Below are 21466 nucleotides of genomic sequence, written 5' to 3' on the forward strand. Positions count from 1 at the left end.
GCTTGGTCTGCGATCAAATGCTATAAAAGATTTGTGCCCCCTCATCCTTCATCAATTAGTTGTTGGATGGATTGGTAAGGCACGAGGTCCGACAAGCGGTATTAGAGCCCGGTCATAGATTCGAGTCATTGGAGCCGCATTGTGAGGGAGGGATTGTGAGGCAATTCACAATTTGCTCCAATACTAATGGGCTTGGTCTGCGATCAAATGCTATAAAAGATTTGTGCCCCCTCATCCTTCACCAATTGGTCGTTGGATGAATTGGTAAGGCACACGGTTCAACAAATCAATGTAGAAGATTAATAGGTTATAGACTAAAAGTAAGGTAGAACTGAAAATTATAAACTCAAAGGTGATGATGGAATTATATTTATATCATCCAAGAAGTTTAAAAATGGTCATGAAATGATGTGGGATTCCTTAATCCTCATTGTGAGACCGAAAATGCAAGAAATACAAGTCATACAACACTCTGGGAGTACAATAATAACATTCTTTCTTCTATCATATAATAATAGATCACATTAACAATAAAACTCATCATCCATTTGAGAGAAAGGAGTACAACATTATTGTACTTTGAAACTATGCAATAATTTTCCAAGAATCCATATTTGATCACGCATATCAAGCCATTGAGAGTAACCATTAATCAACTACCTCATTGAATACCATTAGCCCAGACAAATAGTCGGCCTTACCAATATCCATTAACACAATTTCCTTGTTAAATAGAAACAGCCTGAGAGCAGTTTGAGAGCAGTTTAATGCCTACATAAGCCAATGTCATTATTTATTTATGATAGGAAGACTCTTTCTAGCTTAACGATTAGTATGTAAGTAATGTAACTTCACAAGAAAGAACACATTTGTGCTGCCATGATTTATTTGTAACAATATATAGAAACTAAGAGTCTTTATTGAATGGCATCAATTACTGAATATATATAATTTCCATGTTTATATATAACTGTTAGGATTTGTGCCCTTAAATTCTATTGTATGATGCTATGTATAACATTATGTATGACTTAATGTCGTGTTTAATAAAGTTGTTTTATTATTATCTAAAATAATGGTAACATGAATATTAGGACATTATTATATAGTCCATGAGATGCATAGTATGTGATTTATGTGAAAAGTCACAAAGATATAAATCACAAGTTCTTTGTAAACTCAGAATTTATAGTTCGTAATCGGTGATGAAATTGGGCATTTCATTTGCGAAGACTATAACGTATCAACTAAGATGATTTGTCTTGATCATGGAAGTGGAGAATTCTAGTTGATATGTTAATATGTTTTAAGAGTTAAGACATATTGAACTGGACCGCTGTGAGATTTATTATTTTCCTAACGACTGTCAAATGAATAATAAATCTCACGACTTTTATTTGCATAAACTCTTAATCCTGAGAGAATAATGGACCTGATTATGAGGTGTAAGTTGCTTTGATATATTAGGAGTGAGATCTAAAGTAACGGTCAAAACCTCAGTATGTTGGGTAGCCACATTTAGTTTTGATGGGATATATATTCTCAAGATGGAATTCATAATCTCTTAACAGAGATATAAAATATTCTTTTGAGATAAGTTTAATGGGTTCAGTTATTCAGAGTGTTAGGCCTAACCACTTTGGTAAGAAATTACTAAAGTATATATTTATGAAATTGGATTTCATAAATATATAATGAATAACTTTAAAAGGATTAAACCGGGTACTCAAGGATAAGATGCAGTAATTTAAAAAGTGGCAGTCTACATTTATGACTTTGTATTACTACGAATATTTTATGAAGGGGTTGCATGTATAATAAAGTCTTGGGATATAATTTATTAATAAGGTCTATAATGCAATTATATTTATATAATGGTATCAAATATAATTAATGGTAACTTTGGACTTGTCAAGAGTTGACAGAAAAGCCCAAGGCCCATTGGAGCTAGTGTCTTATTGGTCCTTTTTAGTCCTACTCCAAGCTACACACTAAAACCCAATTAGAAAGGCTCAATAGGCCAGTCCAATTAAATAATCAGTTAGTTATAAAGGGAGAAACATATAAAATTTTTATAAAGGATATAAAAAACGGTGTGTATGTGAGAGTGAGACATACTTTCATTCTCCCTTTAAAAACTGATTGAGAGACCACACATCTTGGGCGTAAAGTGGAATTGGAATGAAGATTAAAAGTGTTCCCAAGTGCTTCTAATCTTTATTTTGAATTTCTCCACATCAAGATACGCTATATTGTTCTTAAATTCTGAAATTTACATAGTACACGTTATCAATCATGAATGAAATAGATCCTTATTTGTTACTTTTGCTATGTGTTTTGTATGAGATACAAAGCCAGTTTTTCCAATAATAACTAGCCGCAAACTTATGCGTTGCGCATGATAATTATTTTTATGGTGATTTTATTAAATTTTTTTAGACAATTTAAACTAATTTAATAAAGAGTAATGTATTTTGTAATTATATTTTCATTTATTATAAGAATAATCATAAATGTAATATAGGAACAATTATAAATCATAAATTTAATAATTTTTGTTGTACTAAAATTAAAAAAATACAATTTTTCTCAGAAATTCAAAAAGCAAGTGAATGAAAATATTTATTTTTTAATAAAATTTATTTATAACATTTTGTGAATCATTAAAAAGAATATAAAATTTGAAAATTATTATTTTTAGTTTTAAATAAACTTTCTCAAACTTATTTTTTCTGCATAATCTATATATGCATTGTTATAAAATAATAATAATAATAATTAAAGTAGATAATTTTTGTTTAACCAACTTTTACTTTTCTCTAAATAAATAACATTATAGAGTGATTCTAATACAATTATTAAGAGTACTTTGTCCATCACAAATAATTAAAAAATAAACAAAAATTATTTAAGTCTCATAGTTTAACATCTAAATTGAGCACTATAAAAATCATGCTATCAAATTACAATAACTACTAAATTAAATTATCAAAATCATGCTATGTAGTAGAATTATATTATATTTTTATATGCTATATTTAATCCTTTAAAACGCAATAGGATAACATTTAACAATTAAAGAGAGAGGGAAAAAAAAAACAACAATTAAAAAAAAAAAAAACTATGTCACATTAACCTAAAGTAGATTAAAGAATATACAAAATTATCAACCTAAAACGAAGATGCAAGAAAAATAAAAAATAAAAATCGACCCAAAAATTGTGTGTGTGTGTGTGAGAGAGAGAGAGAGAGAGAGAGAGAGAGAGAGAGAACCTTTTTTTTGTAAGGGAAAACTATGCATAGAATGAAAGTGATAGTGATAAATTTATAATAACAGGGTGTGGATAAGAAGAAACAAAAATAGAGAAAAATGAAGGGAAAGATGAAGAATGATATTAATGTAGAGGATAGTGGGGAGATGAGAAGGTGAGGGAAGAAGAAAAGTTGGAGAAGTAATGGGGAGATGAAAAGGTAAAGGAAGGAGAAAGGTTGGAGAATTATATATATGAAATAAAAAAAAATATTAAAAATAATTATAAGAGAAAATGAAAAGAAAAAAGATAATGACGTGGATGCTGACATGTCTCAACGTGAACGTAACAGCATTAAACGCTCTACGTTTCAGCTTTTAGTAGTAATATAGAATATAAATATAGATAAGAAACAAGAATTTTACAATGGCATGAGAAACAAGAATTTTACGATGGCATGATAAATAATAAGAAAAATTACATCAAATTTATTCCTCCTCGCGTTTGTCATTGTTTTAGTTTTTGTGCTCCTCTTCCTTCCAAACACCCCCTCTAAACCCAAAATCATCAACCGGGAAAGATCCCAACTCCGGACACCAACTCACATTCACAACTCTTAAAGAAGGCGTAACTTGTTGCAGCTTCGACCATTCCACTGCCAAATTTGAGAGAGATTCCAACATCAAAGCCTCAATCTTCCAGACAGTATTATCATCCCCCCAAAATCTCCGATTCATCTCTGCAATATCACCAGAGGAGATTGAAAGAAACTTTAAGAAAGGAAGTGATATGGGGTTGAGCCACATTGGACTCATCCTTCCTGGATAGAATTTGAGACACAGCTCATGGAGTTGCTGTGGAGGAAAGAGTTTATCGACCTTGGTAATCAGGTCACTACCATGATTATCAAAGCAACTCATTGACAAATATTGCAGTTCTTGGAGATTTATCAATGCATTGACCTCATTGTCTCCAATCTCATCAGCCCGAGTTACTTGTAAACCCAATGTCCTGAGTTTAGTCAAATTTCTTAATTCACCAATGCGACAACCTTCTAATTTACTTGATCTGGCAGGTCTAAAGCCCAACAATACCTCAAGGTTTGAAAGCCTTCCCAAGCCTTTGGGCAAGAATTCAAGTGAACCGCAATGGCTTACATCTAAAACCTTGAGCTTCTTAAAAGTCACAACATAAGATGGAAGCATTTTCAAATTTTGACAATAACTCACATCCAAAATTTGAAGGTGGCTGATCTTCTCAAGTGAAGGTGGGAGTTGAATCAGTGGATGAGTGTTGCTTAAACTGAGGTAGGTTAGGTGCTGAAGGGAACCAATCTGATTCAATGTACCTGAGAGAGATGCTTCAAAGATTGATCTGGAAACATCCAATACCCGCAAGTACCGAGACTCGTGAACTTTTTTGGCCATGCTTGATGCAACCTTGTTTACTTCAGCAGTCTTATTTGTGGACAACAATGCCCGCAACTTTTGATTGGCAATGAGGTGCTTTGGGCCTAAATCGTTTTTGATCCCCAAATGACGACAACTTGAACCATTTTCATTATAGAATGCATCATCTTCTGCAACTTTTAGCACCAAATCACGAACCATATCATGAATTGTGCAATTATATATAGTCCCATTGTAAGTCTTATCAACAACCTCAATCAAACAACGATTTGTTAAACCTGAGAAACAATCTTCCCCTGCTTCAGTTGTTGATCTGCCACCCCTCGATGGGACAAAACCTTCTCCAATCCACCAACGGACTAATTGATCTTTGCCTATGACACAATCCTCTGGGAAAATAGAGAAACAAAGGAAGCATGACTTCAGATAAGATGGGAGCTCATCATAGCTCAATTGTAGTGTAGCCCTCAATCCACTCTCAGAATCATCTTCAGCTAATTCATTGCGGAAATGGTCTGAAATCCGCTTCCAATCAAAATATCGATGCGGTTTACAAAGCATCATTCCTCCAACTACCTTAATTGCTAATGGAAGACCCTTGCACTTCACTACAATCTCCTTCCCAATATTCTCTAGCTCGGGGATACATTCACCACCACTGGCTGCAAATGCAATCTTTCGAAAGAGCAACCAGCTATGAGACTCACTAAGGCATGTAGGCCTATGAATTTTGTCCTCCTTTACTCCCATCTTTCGTACGACTTTCTCATTTCTTGAAGTAATAATAACAGTGCTTCCATTTCCTTTAGGTAATCCTTCCAAAATTCTTTGCCACCAAGCAACATCCTCGCTCCACACATCATCCATCACAATCAAATATCTCTTCCCTATGAGATATTGGTTTATTTTTCTCAGCAATTCACCTCGATCATCTCCCAAACTTGCATCTCCCAGGTTCCTCAACATGCTTCTCATAATTTGTTCTTCAGTAAAAGTTTGGGAAACAGAAACCCACATTCTTCTTTCAAAGTGCGCCTCTACTTCTCGATCATTGTAAACTTCATGAGCAATGGTGGTTTTTCCCAGTCCACCCATACCAACCACTCCAATTCCCAGTATGCCGTCATCTGCATTAAATACCCAATCTTTTATCTTTCTTTTGTCACCTTCCAAACCTACCACTTGTGTATGATCATACACAGGAGAGCTCCATCTGGGAAACAAGTCATTTTGGTCTGGTTGGTTCAAAATTGATGGTCCAAGATAGGTTACAATGTCTTTCTTGATTTCGATAATTTTCTCATTGATTTCTTTAAGGCGCTTTCCAGTCTGATACTGGAATGGCAGTTTTTTAGGATAGATGCACATAAACCAACCAGTGGAAAAGGGGTCATTATCCCCCAACTGAAGTTGGCAATCTGCTAGTATGTCTTCAGCTTCAAAAATCAGTTCTCGCAAATGGACCATGATAGAACGAAGGACTTGCTTCTTCCTTTTGAGCCTGTCAGCATCTTTGAGGAAGCTTTGCATTGATATGAGTTCACTCTGTAATTTTTCAAACTGATCTCTGAATTCAACCAAAACGCGGCTCTCTTCTGAAAGAGCTTTAAGCAGGTTATCCAAGAAAACGGATACTACTGCATCCACCATATCCTTGCCTTGAAAATATTTTGAAGAAAATTAATTAGGAAGAAAAAAAGAACTCTTCAATATTTAACAAAAATACTATTGCGAGAATCATTAAAGAATGAAGAAATCAAGAAATGCAATCATGACTACTAAGAAAATTGCCTCACATGGGAGCCCTTTCCTATAGGAAACAATGATAGAGTCAAGATTTTCTCCCTATGTCTGTAATTAAATATATTGATTTTATTTTATTTTGAATATAGAATTTCATATTACAAACCAATACCTTGTTACAAACTTTCTTGACAAATTTGTATATTTTGAAACCAGTGTATCATCCCCCATCATCAATACCATCATAAACAATAAATTTAATCACAAACACTTTGAAACATAAACCCATACTTTTACTAAAGAGACAACTTAATATGAATTTCCTACTAATTAATAAACACTATAATTAGACTTGTCACTATTTAAACCTATAAAATCTAAAAATTTCATTATTTAAAATTAATTAATAGAGGTCCTAGAATAATCACTTTTTAGGAACTAAATAAAGTATGAGACAAAACCTCTTAATTATAATTTTTTGTCAAACTAGCAAACAAATTCAACCCAATAAGTTTCTCGAAAAAAAAAAAAATTCAACCCAATACAAGATTTAAGGTTTAAATCATTTTTCACCTAGCTCCACAGTCTTTTCTTTTTCCACTTATTCTCTCTCTCTCTCTCTCTCTCTCTCTCCAACAGATGAACTGTAGAAGGGTGTGAGAATAAGCCGACAGGGTGTCTTAAGTAATAAGTAATGGGGAAAGTGGTTATTTGTTTGAACAACAAGGTTCAAGAGAAGTTTTTTTTTTTTTTTTTTTAATTTAAAAAAAGAATCATTTGTTTTGTTTTAGGGACCACTTTTGCTATATAAAAACATGTTCTTCATTATTCTTTTTTATTTGATCAGTCTATAGATTCTTAAAATTGCAAGGAGTTCTTTCTTCTTTTTTTTTTTTTTAAATTGCTTTTGTAATTGACACAATAATTTCTCAACAAGTGCAATTGAAAAAAAAAAAGAAGATAAAAAGAAGGAAACAATTACTCCCTAATACTTTACATATACCTCAGAACTTTTTAAAATTTCAACTTGCAACTATGTCACTCTGCCTCTGCTGGAAAATATTGACAATATATTGAAATGTTATTAGATAACCATTGCCTAAAGCTGAATGGTTGAAGCTGATACAGCATCCAGGAGCTACTCCAAAGCATATTTCATAATTCGGCTAAATTCCAAAAACAAATTCTCAATAAAGGGTAGATTACTTAAATGGGATTATAGGATGTCCCTAATCCATTTTGTAGAAGAATTTTGGAAAGCAGGAATTACTTGTTTTACGATAGCAGCTTTTCTAAAATAAATTGGAAGCAAGTAATAGAGTTATGCTTAATTAGAAGGCACATGGATGTGGAGTTACAACGGACTACTACAAACTCAAAGGGCATGCGATAAATTAGCACTTGTTCAGAAAAGCGTATGTTGATGGTAAAGAGAATTTTAATTAACTCCAATCACAGAATCACTATCCTAATGGTATGAATTTACAGCGTACAGGCTGTTTAAGTGAAGCTAGTAAGGACCATAATGTTAGGTATACACATGTGAGTAAGGTCCCACAATAAATAATGATGAGAAGAATGAGCAGTTAATATAACATAATTGAGCTAGGAGGTGGCAATTGAGCTAAATGAGTAGTTAAACCTTAGGTATCTCTATTAGAAACACTAGGAGATGTCAATTGAGCTGAATTGTATTACTTGATTAGTTTATATATTCTGCTGTAATTTAGGCGGCTAAGCTGCTGGTGTTCTGTAAGTAGTGATCCTCGTTTGAATAAATTTTAAAGCATTTTTGCACCAGAGCTTATGTCTAAGAAGTAAATGGTTGAGCTAGCTTCTATTGTTACTCCTAAATACTCTTTTGTGCTGTGGAATCTCTATTTTACTTGAAACGGTTTCATGGATAAGATTTTATTTTCTGGATTCAACAGTTTATAGACTACCATGTCATTTAATATCCAATAAGAACCATGAAATGGATACATTTCCCCGAACAAACCGATGTGCACTAAGAATCTTCTTTCCTATTAACAAATTGCCCGAACCCAATAGCCAAGACTCAAAAATAACTAGACAAATAATTTAAAGTCTTCATGCCATATGTATAGATCTGAGTTTCTAAATCAGTAACCGCAATTCATACAAATGAAATGAAACCGTAAAAATACAAGTTGGTAGAGACTATTAAACATTTAACTAAGAAAACAACAAAAAGGAAAAGAATGAAGCTCAAGTAATTGGGTATGTTAAAACTTACAATTGGTTTGTTCACAGGTTAAATTCTTCTACAATGATGCAGCCCAGTGTTGATGAAACCAAGTGAGTTTATCCTGCAAGAGTTGGAACCAAGCAATCGGAATGAATCAGAATAAACCATAATCTATCATTTATAACATATCTGAAATTTATGAGACACTTACAAATGAACCTTGTAAGAGAAGATCAGACAAGTTTTTCCTATTTCTCTTGAAGAAGTCCAGGAACTCTCAATTTGGTTAAAGACAAAGTCATATGAAAATTTTATGGAACAATTTGGGAGCTGAATTTACGTAAACATCCTTCTATTATGTGATCCAATGATAATGCTACCACTTGACAACATAAGGACATTTAAGGAAATATGTTCGTCAACTCCACGGTCGGTCAACTATAAGCATTTAAAAAATATATATATATAAATATATAAAAAGGTGGTGCTTTTTTTCCACGCGGTTTGATAGCCCAGAAGGATGGAAACTTCGTTGAGTACTATACTTTTTTCTGGTCAGTCTCTTCCACTCGTTCTTCGAAATTGCTAAAGCCATTTCATCGATAAATTCTCATCCGGGGCAGACAATTTTCCTTTCTTTACATACGACTTCTCATCAACCAAACACGGCTGACACTAAATTTAACTCTTCAAAGTAAAAATTAAAAAAAAAAAAAAATACTTACATAAAGAAGTAGATGTTTGGTAAAAATGATGTAACTGTAAATAGAGGCCACGTCGTCATGTCTTGTGATGGAAATATTACACAAAATAATAAAAGAAGGACAAGTTTAACACAAAAGATAAATAGAAAATAGATAATTGGATGCACAAAATTGTTATCCTTAGACAATATTTAACTCCACACTATAGTTGCTGCAGGATTATCACAAACTCCTTTCCAAAATACAATTAAGTTGTTGGGTTTTATAAATAGCAACTTTGGAGAACACCAAAGAACACCCATAGAATTTCTTATGTTTCTTAGAAACTAACTTTTTTAGGAGAGAAAAGAGGAAGTAGTGATTATCAAGTGAATATAAGCCATTATTTAATACCCATAGAGTTATATATCATCAAAAAACACATATGGAGAGTTAAAACATTTCATAAAACCGTTCACAATGCTTGAAATATTTTCAAATATTCAAAACAGTTACCAGAAAATTTTACAGAAATTTTAGTTTTACGAGTCTCGACTAATCAAGAGGAATCGAGAATCGATCGAAGGCCTTTTTTTTCAATCGATCGAATAGGAATCAAACAACAATTGAGTCAGGCAAAAGCTCCAAGATCATTTTCCTTATCACTTCAATTGATCGAGCAAAAGTTTCAATCAATCGAATATATTGAATTTCGAATTTTCACTTAGAAAATTCCAGGACTTGAATTATACTTTGTCAACTTTATGAAACAATATTCTTCAAAAATCAAAAATCATAATTACAATCTATCCATGAATATACTTATATACTAGGTTGTAATAATATATGTCTCACTTGATTGATATTCTATCGTGCATAAATAAAGATGTCTTTCCACTTAAACATTTCCTTAGTGTAATTGTCTCAAGAAATCAACAGAGTTATGGTGGCTTGGTGCGTAAACCTTAACTTTTATGTGTAGAAATTAGAAACAACACACACATGAGAATATTCACAACACATTTAGAAGTTCACCGTTGTTAGTAGTATTATGGCATTGTGCTCTTCCCGATTTAGTGAACATTTACAAGAGAAAGCCATTTTACTCTTACTAGAAGCAACACCACTTCTATGTTCACAAATGTGAAATTCCTTCTTATGTCTCTGTGTGGGTTCTTTATTTTTTATTTTTAAAACAGCACACAGACCCAAGTAGAAATAAAGATCCTAGGCCTAATGCTTAAGTTTAAGGGACTGGGCTTGGTTCACCGTAGCTAAGTTGGGCTGATTTCGAACCAAGTTGTGCACAAAACGTGGATCCTACAATATATACATATTAACACATAGAAAATATATACATATTGCATGGTAAGGAACAGTAAAGAATGATATAAGTAAAAAAGTAATGAAATAAAACGTTAGGGATTCTCAGGATAAAAAATGCTTCATTATTTTCTTAAGTTAATACATTATGCTCTTATTGTGCTAGTATATGCTACAAAGGTTCAAATAAGTTCAAGAATCACAGACTTAGATAGCTTTTTAGGCTTCTAAGACTTGTGAAATTTGAATCCCTTTGAATCTAAGTGTATTCTCTAGTGGCTGTTTCGGGATCCTGGACGGTGTTTTTCGTCTCTTCTCCCCTTTTGAATTCTAAAGAAGTTTTCTAAAGGATCTTTTCCCTCTAATTCATTATTGCTGAATGATTTTCACTATTGGCTCCCCCTCTTTTTATAGTGCCATCTTAGGGTTTTTAGTGTACCATTGATTTCCTCCATTTGTTGCCTTGGATACCAAAACTAATGTTGCGTTAGCAACATTGGTGGCTGATCCCTTCCTTATTTTTTCACTATTTTCCTCTTTTGAGATTCCCTCTCCAAAAGCCCCTAGCTGACTTTCTTGTTCTGAGAAGTCCTAAAAGGTTAACTTCTAATCTTTCTTTTCCCAAAACTTCTAGATACCACTTTTCAAGCCCATTTTTTGGCTGTACCTTTGGTCATTTTCTCTAAATAGGTAGATTCCTTTCTATCAGGTCGAAAGATCCTTAGCCACGTTCCCTCATGGTCCATCTCCCTAGGTTCCTTGAGGTACCAGACTTTTTTTCATGAGTTGCTAGTTCCCAAGTCTTCTACCCCTTTTTTGCATCATGGGGTGGCTAATAGGACACATCTGCTCTCGTTCTTTGTGTTCTTGGGCATGCTCCCTTGAGCTGTCTTAATTCCAACCTGGCCCTGCTGCATATCCTAAGAATCCCAGGCTTCTAGGAATCCCCAGGTATCCTAGTTTAGCTTTCTCTCTAGGTTCTCTAGCGATTTTCTCCTTTAAGGGTTGGGCTAAGCTTTTTTTTTTTTTTGACCCCCTTTCTACTGACTTTTAATAAATTTTGGGCCTTACCCTTTCCTTCAAAGCCCAAATGGTTCTTAGATTTTTATTTTTGTATTGCTTTGGGCTTTGATACAATATTGTGATATTTTGAACCTCAACATTTAACCCCCGAGCTTGTGGGTTGCCTGCAGCCCACGCGTGAGTAGACGAGACTCTTCATTTTTGCAAGGATCTCCACTTGTTGTCCCAGTCAACTTTGGGATCCCTTCTCTTCGCCTCTTAGGATCCTGCTCCTTCACGTTATCCTCTAGTGACTTGATTTTTCATGTATCCGACTTCTTTTGTAACTCCCAATTTTTCCACAGAATGTGGCAATTAAGTGTCTGGGTAAACTTCCTCTTCCACTTTTTACGTTTCCCATAACTACCATTAATAACTAACAATAATTTTTTTCTTATAAAATTGAATATTGGCAATTGGCGCGTCTTTCTATACTTCATCTTCTTTAAATTTTCTCTAAACCATTATTGCAGTCACTTCAAGCTATCCTTACACTTCTAGAGATATTTCCCCACTCACTATTTTCTTGCTACTCTTTCCTTTGTCACCCTTTTCTATTCTACACTCCCTTAACCTTTTTGTTACACCATCTTTCCATGGCTTTTTCCTCTTCCTCACGAAAAGAGAGAGCGTTCTCCCATTCCTTCTGAAGGCGAGGGTTCTTCAGCAGGGTCGGCGCAGGGCGAGGTACAGGAATTTGTGGATCGCCCAGCCTTCCCTTTACGGGATCCCTAGTACACTCCTAGTCTATTTTTTCCTCAAGTGTCCCATGGTGAGGCTCCTCCTTCCCCATATACCTGGGTGTTTTCTGGTCAGCTTGGGTTTGCTAGTTCTGCTTAGATTCCAAATCCAAGGAAGATTTTGGACCTTTAAATCAAGCAAGGATCTCGCGAGGCAATTCCTATCTTTTCGATTTTGTCCAGGGGAAGATTATTGGTTGGTCCAGTTAAGTGAATAAAGAACTTTCTGATAGTGAATTTGTTAGCTGTTTTGAGCGCACCAAGATCTTGAAGTCAGTAGCGATTTCTGTGAATCTTGAAGGTTCAGGGACGCTAAAGGCCTTAGACATTTGGTGCGTCGTTGGTGTCCCTCTCTTCACACGTTCTTCTTTTTCGTTGGTGAGCTCACCATTACTTTGGAAGATGTGGTTAATAACTTTCTCCTCCCAGTGTTTGGCGATGAAAATCCCTTTGATATCAGCCTCTCTGGTGAGAATCTCAAGGTTGAGGATAAGCTTTTCAGTCATTTTGGTGGACGTACTATTTCTTCTGGGGGCAAACTACCTAGAATGGGCAAGTGGGTAGGAACCCTTTCTCAAGAAAAGGACAAGATGGTTAGGCAAGTCGGGTTCCTAACGTTGTGGCTCAGTAAGTTTCTTTTCAGCGAGTTTCCTGGATATGGGATTAAGTCCACCATTTTCCCTCTTGTTATTAGGTTGGCCAGGGGGTCCAGTATCCTCTAGCCCTCATGTTTTTAGGCCACTTCTACTCTCAGTTGGACTTGCTTCATGGTGACGAGGTTGAAAGGAATTCCTGTTACACCATTGCTTCATCCTTGCACTGTGCTATTCTTTAGGTGTTTATGTAGGACCACTATTCTGTCACTTTGGCGAAATGCAGGGACTTGAAGTATGTGAAAGATAGGTTTTAGAGATCCCCGAACATGATCAAGGGTCTGTGTGGCAGCTTTACTGATAGCCACCCTATCATCTTTTGCTGGTCCAACCTGAAAGGTGGTACCCTTAATCTGGTAGAACTGTTTGACCAGGCGGGTTATTTGAGTTGGCGTTCCCCCTGGGAGTTTAGTCCCAGGTTTGCATGTGATTCCATTCTGTCTTCCTTCCTTAACTCTCCAGGGCATACTTTTGACCTTCGTCGGGGAGATGAATGCACTTTGATGTACTTGGCCTGTATCGGCCCCTTATGGCTTCTAGTACCTTCATCAAGCAGTCTTAAGGATACTCACTATTCTGCACACAAGGTACTTAGACAGTTCGGCTTTGATCAGGATATCCCACCAATATTCAAGGAGGTGGTGCCTTCTCTCCCCTCTTTGGATCCATTTATAAGGCTTCGAGCCTTTTTTTATTAGTCACGGAGGAGCCCCTAATTCGTGGTACCGAGTTCTCAGTGGGGAATTTTTGCTTCTAGCGGTTTTGCTGGTTACTAGAAGAGGGTTCTTTCTTAGACTTTGTTGGCTCAGGTAAGATTAGGAGGGTTCTCGACCCTGGTTTCTTCTCTACTCCCTCTTATAATAGACGTTTAACCTTTCCTACTGCTGGCATTGTATTTGCTGCAATAAGCAGCAAAACAAGATTTGCAAAATGGCATGCCTCTAGAGGTGGTTGGGTGTGCTATGCCAATGACTTCCTTGATGCTTGGTCAGGTGTAACCCCATTGTGGGCTTTTCCTCTAGTATGCTTAAAAAAGGAGTGGTAGAGGCAATTGGTGCTGCAACCCCTGTAGGCAAGGGCAAGGAAAAGAAAATCAAGCAGAAGGCTGTTAAGAAATCTGAAATTAAGGAGAGTGCCAAGGGTACTAAGGTTGGCCATGGAACCAAGAGGAGGAAAACTGCTAAAGCTCGCAAGCAACTTGTTATTTCTGAGGGTTTTGAGGGAGTAGACCCTTCTATTGTTGGAAAGGAGGTCAACCATCCTCCCATCCCAAAGATTAAAGTGAAGACTAGGTAGAATCTTTTGTCCTTCAAATCCCTGTGGGTTCCCTCAATTAAAGGAACATCTTCAGATGCTGTCACTTCCTCAGCCTATGGTTTTTGGGGTCCCTTGACATTATCCTCCAATCTCCCCAGGGACCCTCTAGGCCTACCCGTAGTAGGGAAAAGACTGTTGAAGAATCTGCAGAGAGAGAGAGAGAAGGGCAAGGAGAGAGAGAGAAGGGCAAGGTGTCATGACCCAAACCTGTATTTCAGAATTTAGAGCATGACCGGCATGTTAATATCAAGTTTACCTCAATACTAACACGAACCAACCTAAACTAAAGGTGCTTAACAAGAATTGTTTCCTAAATACCTGCTTATTTTCTTGCATAAAACCCATAATATACAAAAATGATAAAAATCTTGAAAATTCATTTCATTTGAACTTTGCAAGATTACCACTTGGCTGAAACTTTAGGTATTCATGTAAATATTACATAGTTAAATATTTAGCAAAAGTTCTTATTTACAAACCTAACCCCAAATACATACAACTGGGGTTTAAAACAAACTAAGATTCCGAATTACATTTGTGCTCAAAGGATCAAGTACATCTTGATTCTTCCTATATAACAAAAGAGCTAAACTACTATACAACAAAAAAAGACTATACAATCTAACAAAACAGAATCACAGAATCTTGCCACCTCTAATACTCTCGCTGTGTCTAGGAGAACCTGTGCACTGAAATATAATAGGTTGAGCTGCGAAGCCCAGTAAGGTTTTTAAGCTCCATGGTTCTTTGATAAGAATGCATGTAAATCAAATATTTTATGGATATGCCAACTTTGATAAAATAGCCTTCATACTATTCATATTGCTCTTAAATTAACTTATAAACTTTCAAATGAAAATACTTCATTTTCCTTTCATATAATAATAAAAGGACTTAAACATAATTTAATGTACTTTTCTTATCATCATACTTTTCTTATAACTTCCAAATAGCTTAATAGCTCATTTTTAATACATATTAGTTAGTCCAATTGTAAGTCTGTCACAACTTTGAGAGGCTTCCGGCACTTAGTACCAGGCATCCAGCATTCCCCACAATGCTAGGTTATTCTGGAATCATATCATAATACATACTTTCAATCATGGGGGTAGTTTGACATCCTCCACAAGTTGACAGTTACCAACAAGGGCGGGTACAACAGAGCTAGTCCCACTTTTAATGGCCAAACTGAATCTCCATGGAAATACCAGTACTATAACCCCTATTGGCTGAGTTCAGATCATGACAATGGAATAACTAAAAATTATATTTTTCAGATACTATACTTTTACAAAACTATTTTATAACAGTAGCATATCCTATTCTTTCTTTAAATATTATGTTTATGATATGAGTAATAGCATCAATATGCTAAAATTATCATATATATGAGATTCAATAAGTCACGAACATAAATCTTTACTTAAATCATGCTTATATGTAATATCTCTAATTAAAAGGTTTTAATGTATTATTATTTTCTAAATTGTCGTTATACTTATCAAACGCACATGTCACAAATTCCTTACCTAAAAATAGAAGACGCAAGAGATTTGTACTAGAGGAGCTCAAGTGTCCGTGTTCTTGTTCTCGTCACCTAAATGAAAAACCAAAAATTATTACTAACAACTCTTCCTAAAAATATAAACTTATATTTTCAAACACAACCTAACTCCCAAACTTAGTAAAATCTTAATTCCCATAACATTGTGTTTCCCCAAACAAGGTACAATCATCAAACGCATTACATACCAAAATACAGAGAAATCAAGGCATAAAAATTCATATATGATCTAAACATACCAAAAGATACGTATAATAAATTATAGCTCAAAACATTCAACCTAACTTCAAAATTAAATCCACAAAGTCAAGAGTTATTCTACACTGTTTACTGCTCAAAACAGCAGCAAAATCCCCATTTGTAAAATACAAATGGGCTATCTAAACACATAAAAATGTCATGAAACTTTACAGAACTACTCCCCTGTATGTCTAGTATATACCGTAAAAATTTCAAAGCCAAAGCATAAACCATGATTCATTAAAAATCGTACAAGGCAACTTGCTCAATTCTGTCCTGACAGATTTCATGCAACTTAGAAATTAAACAATTATTTTTGTATTAATCCAAATGCAGTGAGATCACTTCCATAACAACCATATGTGTCTTAGGATTCATAACTACTCCTAGCATCCTAATTCACAACAAATGATTTAATACTTATTTTTCTTATGATAAACATCAAATCTGTCACAATGACAGTTTTAGCACATATGTTCTTATAAAATCATCAACTAAATGCAATCGGTCTTCATTTCATTTGGACATTTTTATAGCAATACTATAAACATTAAAATATATCATTAAGCATCCGATGGATCATAACACCATCAATATTTCAACTTACAAAAACAGAATCACAAGTTCAGCCCCTGAAATCATATTTGAGAACAAAGAAGAGAAAATGAACAAAATAATCATACTATCCACATACCCAAAATCAAATGAGGTTTTGATTACTTACCCACAACCTTTGAAGCTGAAACTTTAGTGTTAGGCTCTTAATTTCTTCTTTAGAGTGTGATTTATTGTTTTGGTGAGAGAGGGAGAGAGAGATGTCGTCATGTGAAAGCAAAGGGAGAAGAAAAACAAAGAAACAAGGAAATGATGACCCAAGGCTGTTCTGAAGCAGCAAAAGAAAGATGAGAGATTGACTTTGAGGTGGGGTACGTGCATGGCAAAGGGAAATTGTGGGTTGGTGGCTCACCTAACAATTTTTTTAAAATTTCCTTTCTACCCCTTAAAAGCTTATATTTCCAGAAAATCCCAAAGAACAAGTTAACTTTTCATATATACCCATAACTTTATAAAACTTCTTTCCATAGCATTAAAAGAGCATATATCTTCTATAATATCACAATATCAAATCTTTATGCACTTAAATTTATTAAGGTAACAACAAACATATAAACTCATAAATTTAATTATGCAATTAGGTTGAGGGTGTTACACAAGGCCTCATTCCTTCTTCTTCTTTTTTTCTTGACATTTCCTTACTTATATCTGGTTTGTCGTTCTATTGTGTTCCCTTTCTTCCTTTTTTTTTCCCTACTGATGAGTGGTCTCTCTTCCTTTTTGTAGTCTAAGCACAAGTCAGACCCTAAGGGAGCAAAGAGTCATTCTTCTGGTGATGATGTGGTATCACTCTGTTTCATTATTCACTTGTTCCCCTTCACTCTCTCCTTTATCTCTCTTTTAGGACTTGTAAATTTCTCCTGCTGGCTTGTCAATTGTTTCTTCCTGCCTCCTTTTTCTGCAGGTAAAGGTGCCTCCTCTTGTGACTGGTGGTGCCTTGGTGAAAGGAGTGGTGGTAGCTTAGCCCCCAGATGCCTTAGGCATGGAAAAGGAGCCCCTTAGTGGTGACGTGGCAGGGGAGGCCAAGCAAGTAGTCAAGGATGTCAAGCCTATACCATCTTCTACTTTTTTCGTTATTTAGAATCCTGAAGCCTTTCGATCTCCTTTCCCCTAGGATCCCAATCCTGCACAGACTCTTAGCCCAACCAAAACTGTAACAATTGAGCAAACTGCTGAACTTGTGTTGGTTAAAGAGTCTTTAGGGGGTGCATCCTCATCTACACGAACAGGTAAACCCTATCTTGTCCTTTATTAGTGCCTAGGTGTGTACTGCTTGTTGTTATTGCCTTTTTTTATTTATTTTATTTTTTTTAATTTCATATCTTCTCCCTTCTTTTTTCCATTCTACTTCCTCTCCTTTTTATGGGGAAGCCTTCGGCGTCCCTCCCTTCCTTTAGCAATTTTGCCAAGATTTCTTCACCATTCTTTCAATGTGCATTATGTTCTTTTTATAGAGTCCTTTGAAGGGTCAGAAGGACAGGAGGATGAACCTCCCAGGATGGCTGAAGTGGTTACCCAGGCTGAGGAAGCTATACCGCAAGGGGTTGGTACCTGTTCTTTACTCTTCCCTTTCTTTTTTCTTTTTTTTTGTCTATTCTATACCTTGCCATAACTCTGTCTACTCTTGCTAGTGTTGACGCAGGTACCAGGGAATCTAAGCTTGCGATTGCTGAGGAAGCCAAAGGGCCTACTCCCGGTGTCCAAACTATTGAAGCTCAACCAGGGATCCCCTAGACCACCCAAAAACCTGAAAGTCCTCCAATTCTTGATGGTGGAGACACAACAATGAGGGAAGCCCCAAAGATGACTATCTCAGATCCTAGCTCAGGGCTCCGTACTTTCTTGACCCGTTTTAATTCTTTGGAGTTAGATAGCCTCCCTGCGAGCCACTTTCACCATTTTGGGCCACCCTTTGCCAGCTTCTTGTGATTCTAAGTGCCTGGTAAGGGCTTGCCACTCTTGGAAGGACTATTCAAAGCTCATAGGGACTTCACCAGTTGATTCAGGGGAGGCATATTTTTGGGCAACATTTTGATGGAGCTCCTCTGTGCTGTGTTGATTTCTCTAAAGGATTCCTCTCTTGACTCTTTATCCGAGGGGAGGCTTTTGGAGTGAAAGGGAGTGGTGCAAGACCTTATAGAAGCTAAGTTCAATTTGTCCATTTTATTGGAATATCTGCGGTCTTTATCCCACACATTATTTCAAAGGAAAGCTTCCAAGGATCTCGATGTTGAGATTGTTGCTGCTGAGGAAGCTTTGGCTCGTGCTCACAAGGTACTGCAAGATTTGAAGATCAAAAGGCAGCAGGTTCTTTCTTTCGTGACTATTCCTGTAGTTCCCTCAGAAGGCTCTCTGTTGGCTGGCCTTATATCTTAGTTTCTCATTTTTTTATTCTTCTTCTCTCTCTTCAGAAAATTCAGGATGTATAAGTTTATTTCTCTACTTTTTAAAAAAAAAACAATTCAAGATGTATAAGTTTATTTATTTATTTTTTTAAGTACTCCTGACTGCCTCTCTTTCTGTGATATATAAATCTTAGTAATTTGATGTGCTTATGCATTTCTTGTTATATTTTTCTTTTGTCTCTTTCCTTTTTTTTTTATCTTTTTTTTTTATTATCTACGTCCTGGACCATGGCTCCTATGAATTTTTGTGGTACGTCTTGGACCAGGTACTCTAGTGATTATGTTCCTGCACAAGTGCTAAGCTAAGTACATTGGATATTTTTTTTCTTATCCAAGTCCTAGGTCATGAACCAGATGGACCTATTTTGTGGCAAGTACTAGGCTGTGTACTTCGGGTACTTATCCCTACCCCAAGTCCCAGACCATGTACTTGGACTGATTCTGGTGTAAGTCCTAGGCCATGTGCTAAAAATTTCATTTTTCATTTTTTTTTATTTTTTTTAATTTTTTTTAATTTTTTTTTAACGTTGGCCTAGGAACCCAACCCAGATTTGGCCAAACTTGGGCTGTGTCATACAATGTTATCTAAATGCAATTGTACATCTTACTCAAGACTTCCTTTTTTTGAAAAAAGAAGAAGAAGATTCTATCGAAATTCATCATAACAACTAGGAGAAGAAACATAGGATGGTGACAAAAGATAGGAATGTTCCCAAAATAGAGTGGCCTTCTACCATAGATTCTTAAAGAAAATTGCTAAATAAAGTTCTTGGTAAAAAAAAAATGGCAAAAAACATAAAGAGTGACGGGACACTTAACAGAGTGGAGAGTGACAAAAAAGGGTCCTTGATGTACTAGAACCTCTTCCTTTTCACGCATAGTACTGCTTCAGCCATTTTTCGTTTATGGGATCTATTAAGGCACTCCTATCTTCCTTCACGAGTTATTAATATCCGCTGTTGTGGACTTCCCTAATGATGTAGGGTCCTTCCCACTTTGGAGCAAACTTGGATGGTCCTGGGATGTTCTTCCTTACATGTTTCGCTGCTTTTAATACTAGCTGCCCTTTTGCAATGACTCTTGGGTGCACTATCTGCCCATATGCCTTAAACATTCTTTGCTGGTACCTCTGGCTCCTCCTTCTTGCCATTTCTCGCTTCTCTTCTAGCCCTTCTAGATCTGACAATCGTCCTTCGTTACTTGTGCTATTCGTATCCTCTTGAATTTCTTCAAGTACTACTCTTGGTGTGGGGATGACTAACTCTACTGGACTGATGGCTTCAGTCCCATAAATAAGGGAAAATGATGAAAATTATGTGGCTATCTTTAAGGAGTTCCTGCATGCCCAGAGTACATCTATCAGGTGGGCACTCCACTTCCCTCCATACTTATGTTTCATCTTCTTGAGGATTTTCAGTATCATTCTATTAGTAGCCTCGACTTGACCATTTTCTTGCGGGTAGTATGGTGTGGACCTCCTGTGTTTGATGTGATATGCCTCCATGAGGTTCTTCATGTCCTTATTTATAAACAGGATACCATTGTCATTGATCAACCTCTTGAGGATCCCAAATTGTTTGATGATGTGTTCCTGAATGAAATTTGAAACGGCTACTCCAGTGGCCTTCTTCAAGGGGATGACTTCTACCCATTTTGTAAAATGCTTGGTGGCTGCTAGGATCCATATGTGGCAATTGAAGGGTGGGTTTATGGGTCCTATAAGGTTAAGCCCCCAAGTATGGAAAGGTCATGGTATGGTCATATCTTGCAACACATTTGGATAAGTATGAATTGCATCTCCTAGTATTTGGTATGCATGACATGTCTTAACCAACTCCTCGGAATCGTTTTTCATTGTGGGCCAATAATATCCCAATTGAAATAGTTACCGGTGGAGCCTTCTCTTCCCGGGTGACTTCCATAGTCACCAGAATGAACTTCTCTTACTACTTCCCTAGCTTCCCTAGGCCCCAAGCATCTTAAAGGATCCCCATTATACCCCTTTTTGAACAGTATCCCGTTCTGCCAAAAGTACCAGCCAATGAGCTTCTTGAGCTGATGAGCTAGCTTCCTAACAGCGAGTAGGATCCCTTGAGCCAGGTATCCCACAAATGGGGTTCTCCAATCTTCTGTCATGAGCACAACATAGCTTTCTTCTTTGTCCACTAAGAGCCAAAAATTTTGACATTTTTCCTGCACATTTGTAGCTACTTTGCTTATATCTAGCCAGTAGTACCCTATGCGCTGCACCT

General features: G+C 36.0%; 1 protein-coding gene and 1 long non-coding RNA gene across 4 annotated transcripts; both read right to left on the minus strand.

The window, feature by feature from the left end:
* Nucleotides 1-3623: 3623 nt before the first annotated feature.
* LOC142624510 (disease resistance RPP13-like protein 4) lies at nt 3624-8896 on the minus strand. Of its 3 annotated transcripts, none has more exons than XM_075798095.1 (3): nt 8824-8896; nt 8661-8733; nt 3624-6318 (listed from the first exon to the last, which is right to left on the minus strand). In XM_075798095.1, the coding sequence occupies exon 3, from the start codon at nt 6308-6310 to the stop codon at nt 3767-3769; it is 2544 nt and encodes an 847-aa protein (XP_075654210.1). In that variant the 5' UTR covers nt 6311-6318; nt 8661-8733; nt 8824-8896; the 3' UTR covers nt 3624-3766. The 3 variants fall into 3 exon arrangements, with proteins under 3 accessions (XP_075654210.1, XP_075654209.1, XP_075654211.1); XM_075798094.1 differs by having other exon boundaries at nt 8832-8895; XM_075798096.1 differs by having other exon boundaries at nt 3624-6313; nt 8824-8863.
* Nucleotides 8897-14783: 5887 nt separating this feature from the next.
* LOC142626397 (uncharacterized) lies at nt 14784-17045 on the minus strand. Its single transcript, XR_012842499.1, has 3 exons — nt 16919-17045; nt 15920-15987; nt 14784-15079 (listed from the first exon to the last, which is right to left on the minus strand). It is a non-coding gene; the product is annotated as an uncharacterized LOC142626397 (long non-coding RNA).
* Between the last annotated feature and the right edge of the window lie 4421 nt (nt 17046-21466).

This window comes from Castanea sativa, chromosome 2 (genome assembly GCF_040712315.1).
Source record: "Castanea sativa cultivar Marrone di Chiusa Pesio chromosome 2, ASM4071231v1".
Lineage (NCBI taxonomy): Eukaryota > Viridiplantae > Streptophyta > Magnoliopsida > Fagales > Fagaceae > Castanea > Castanea sativa.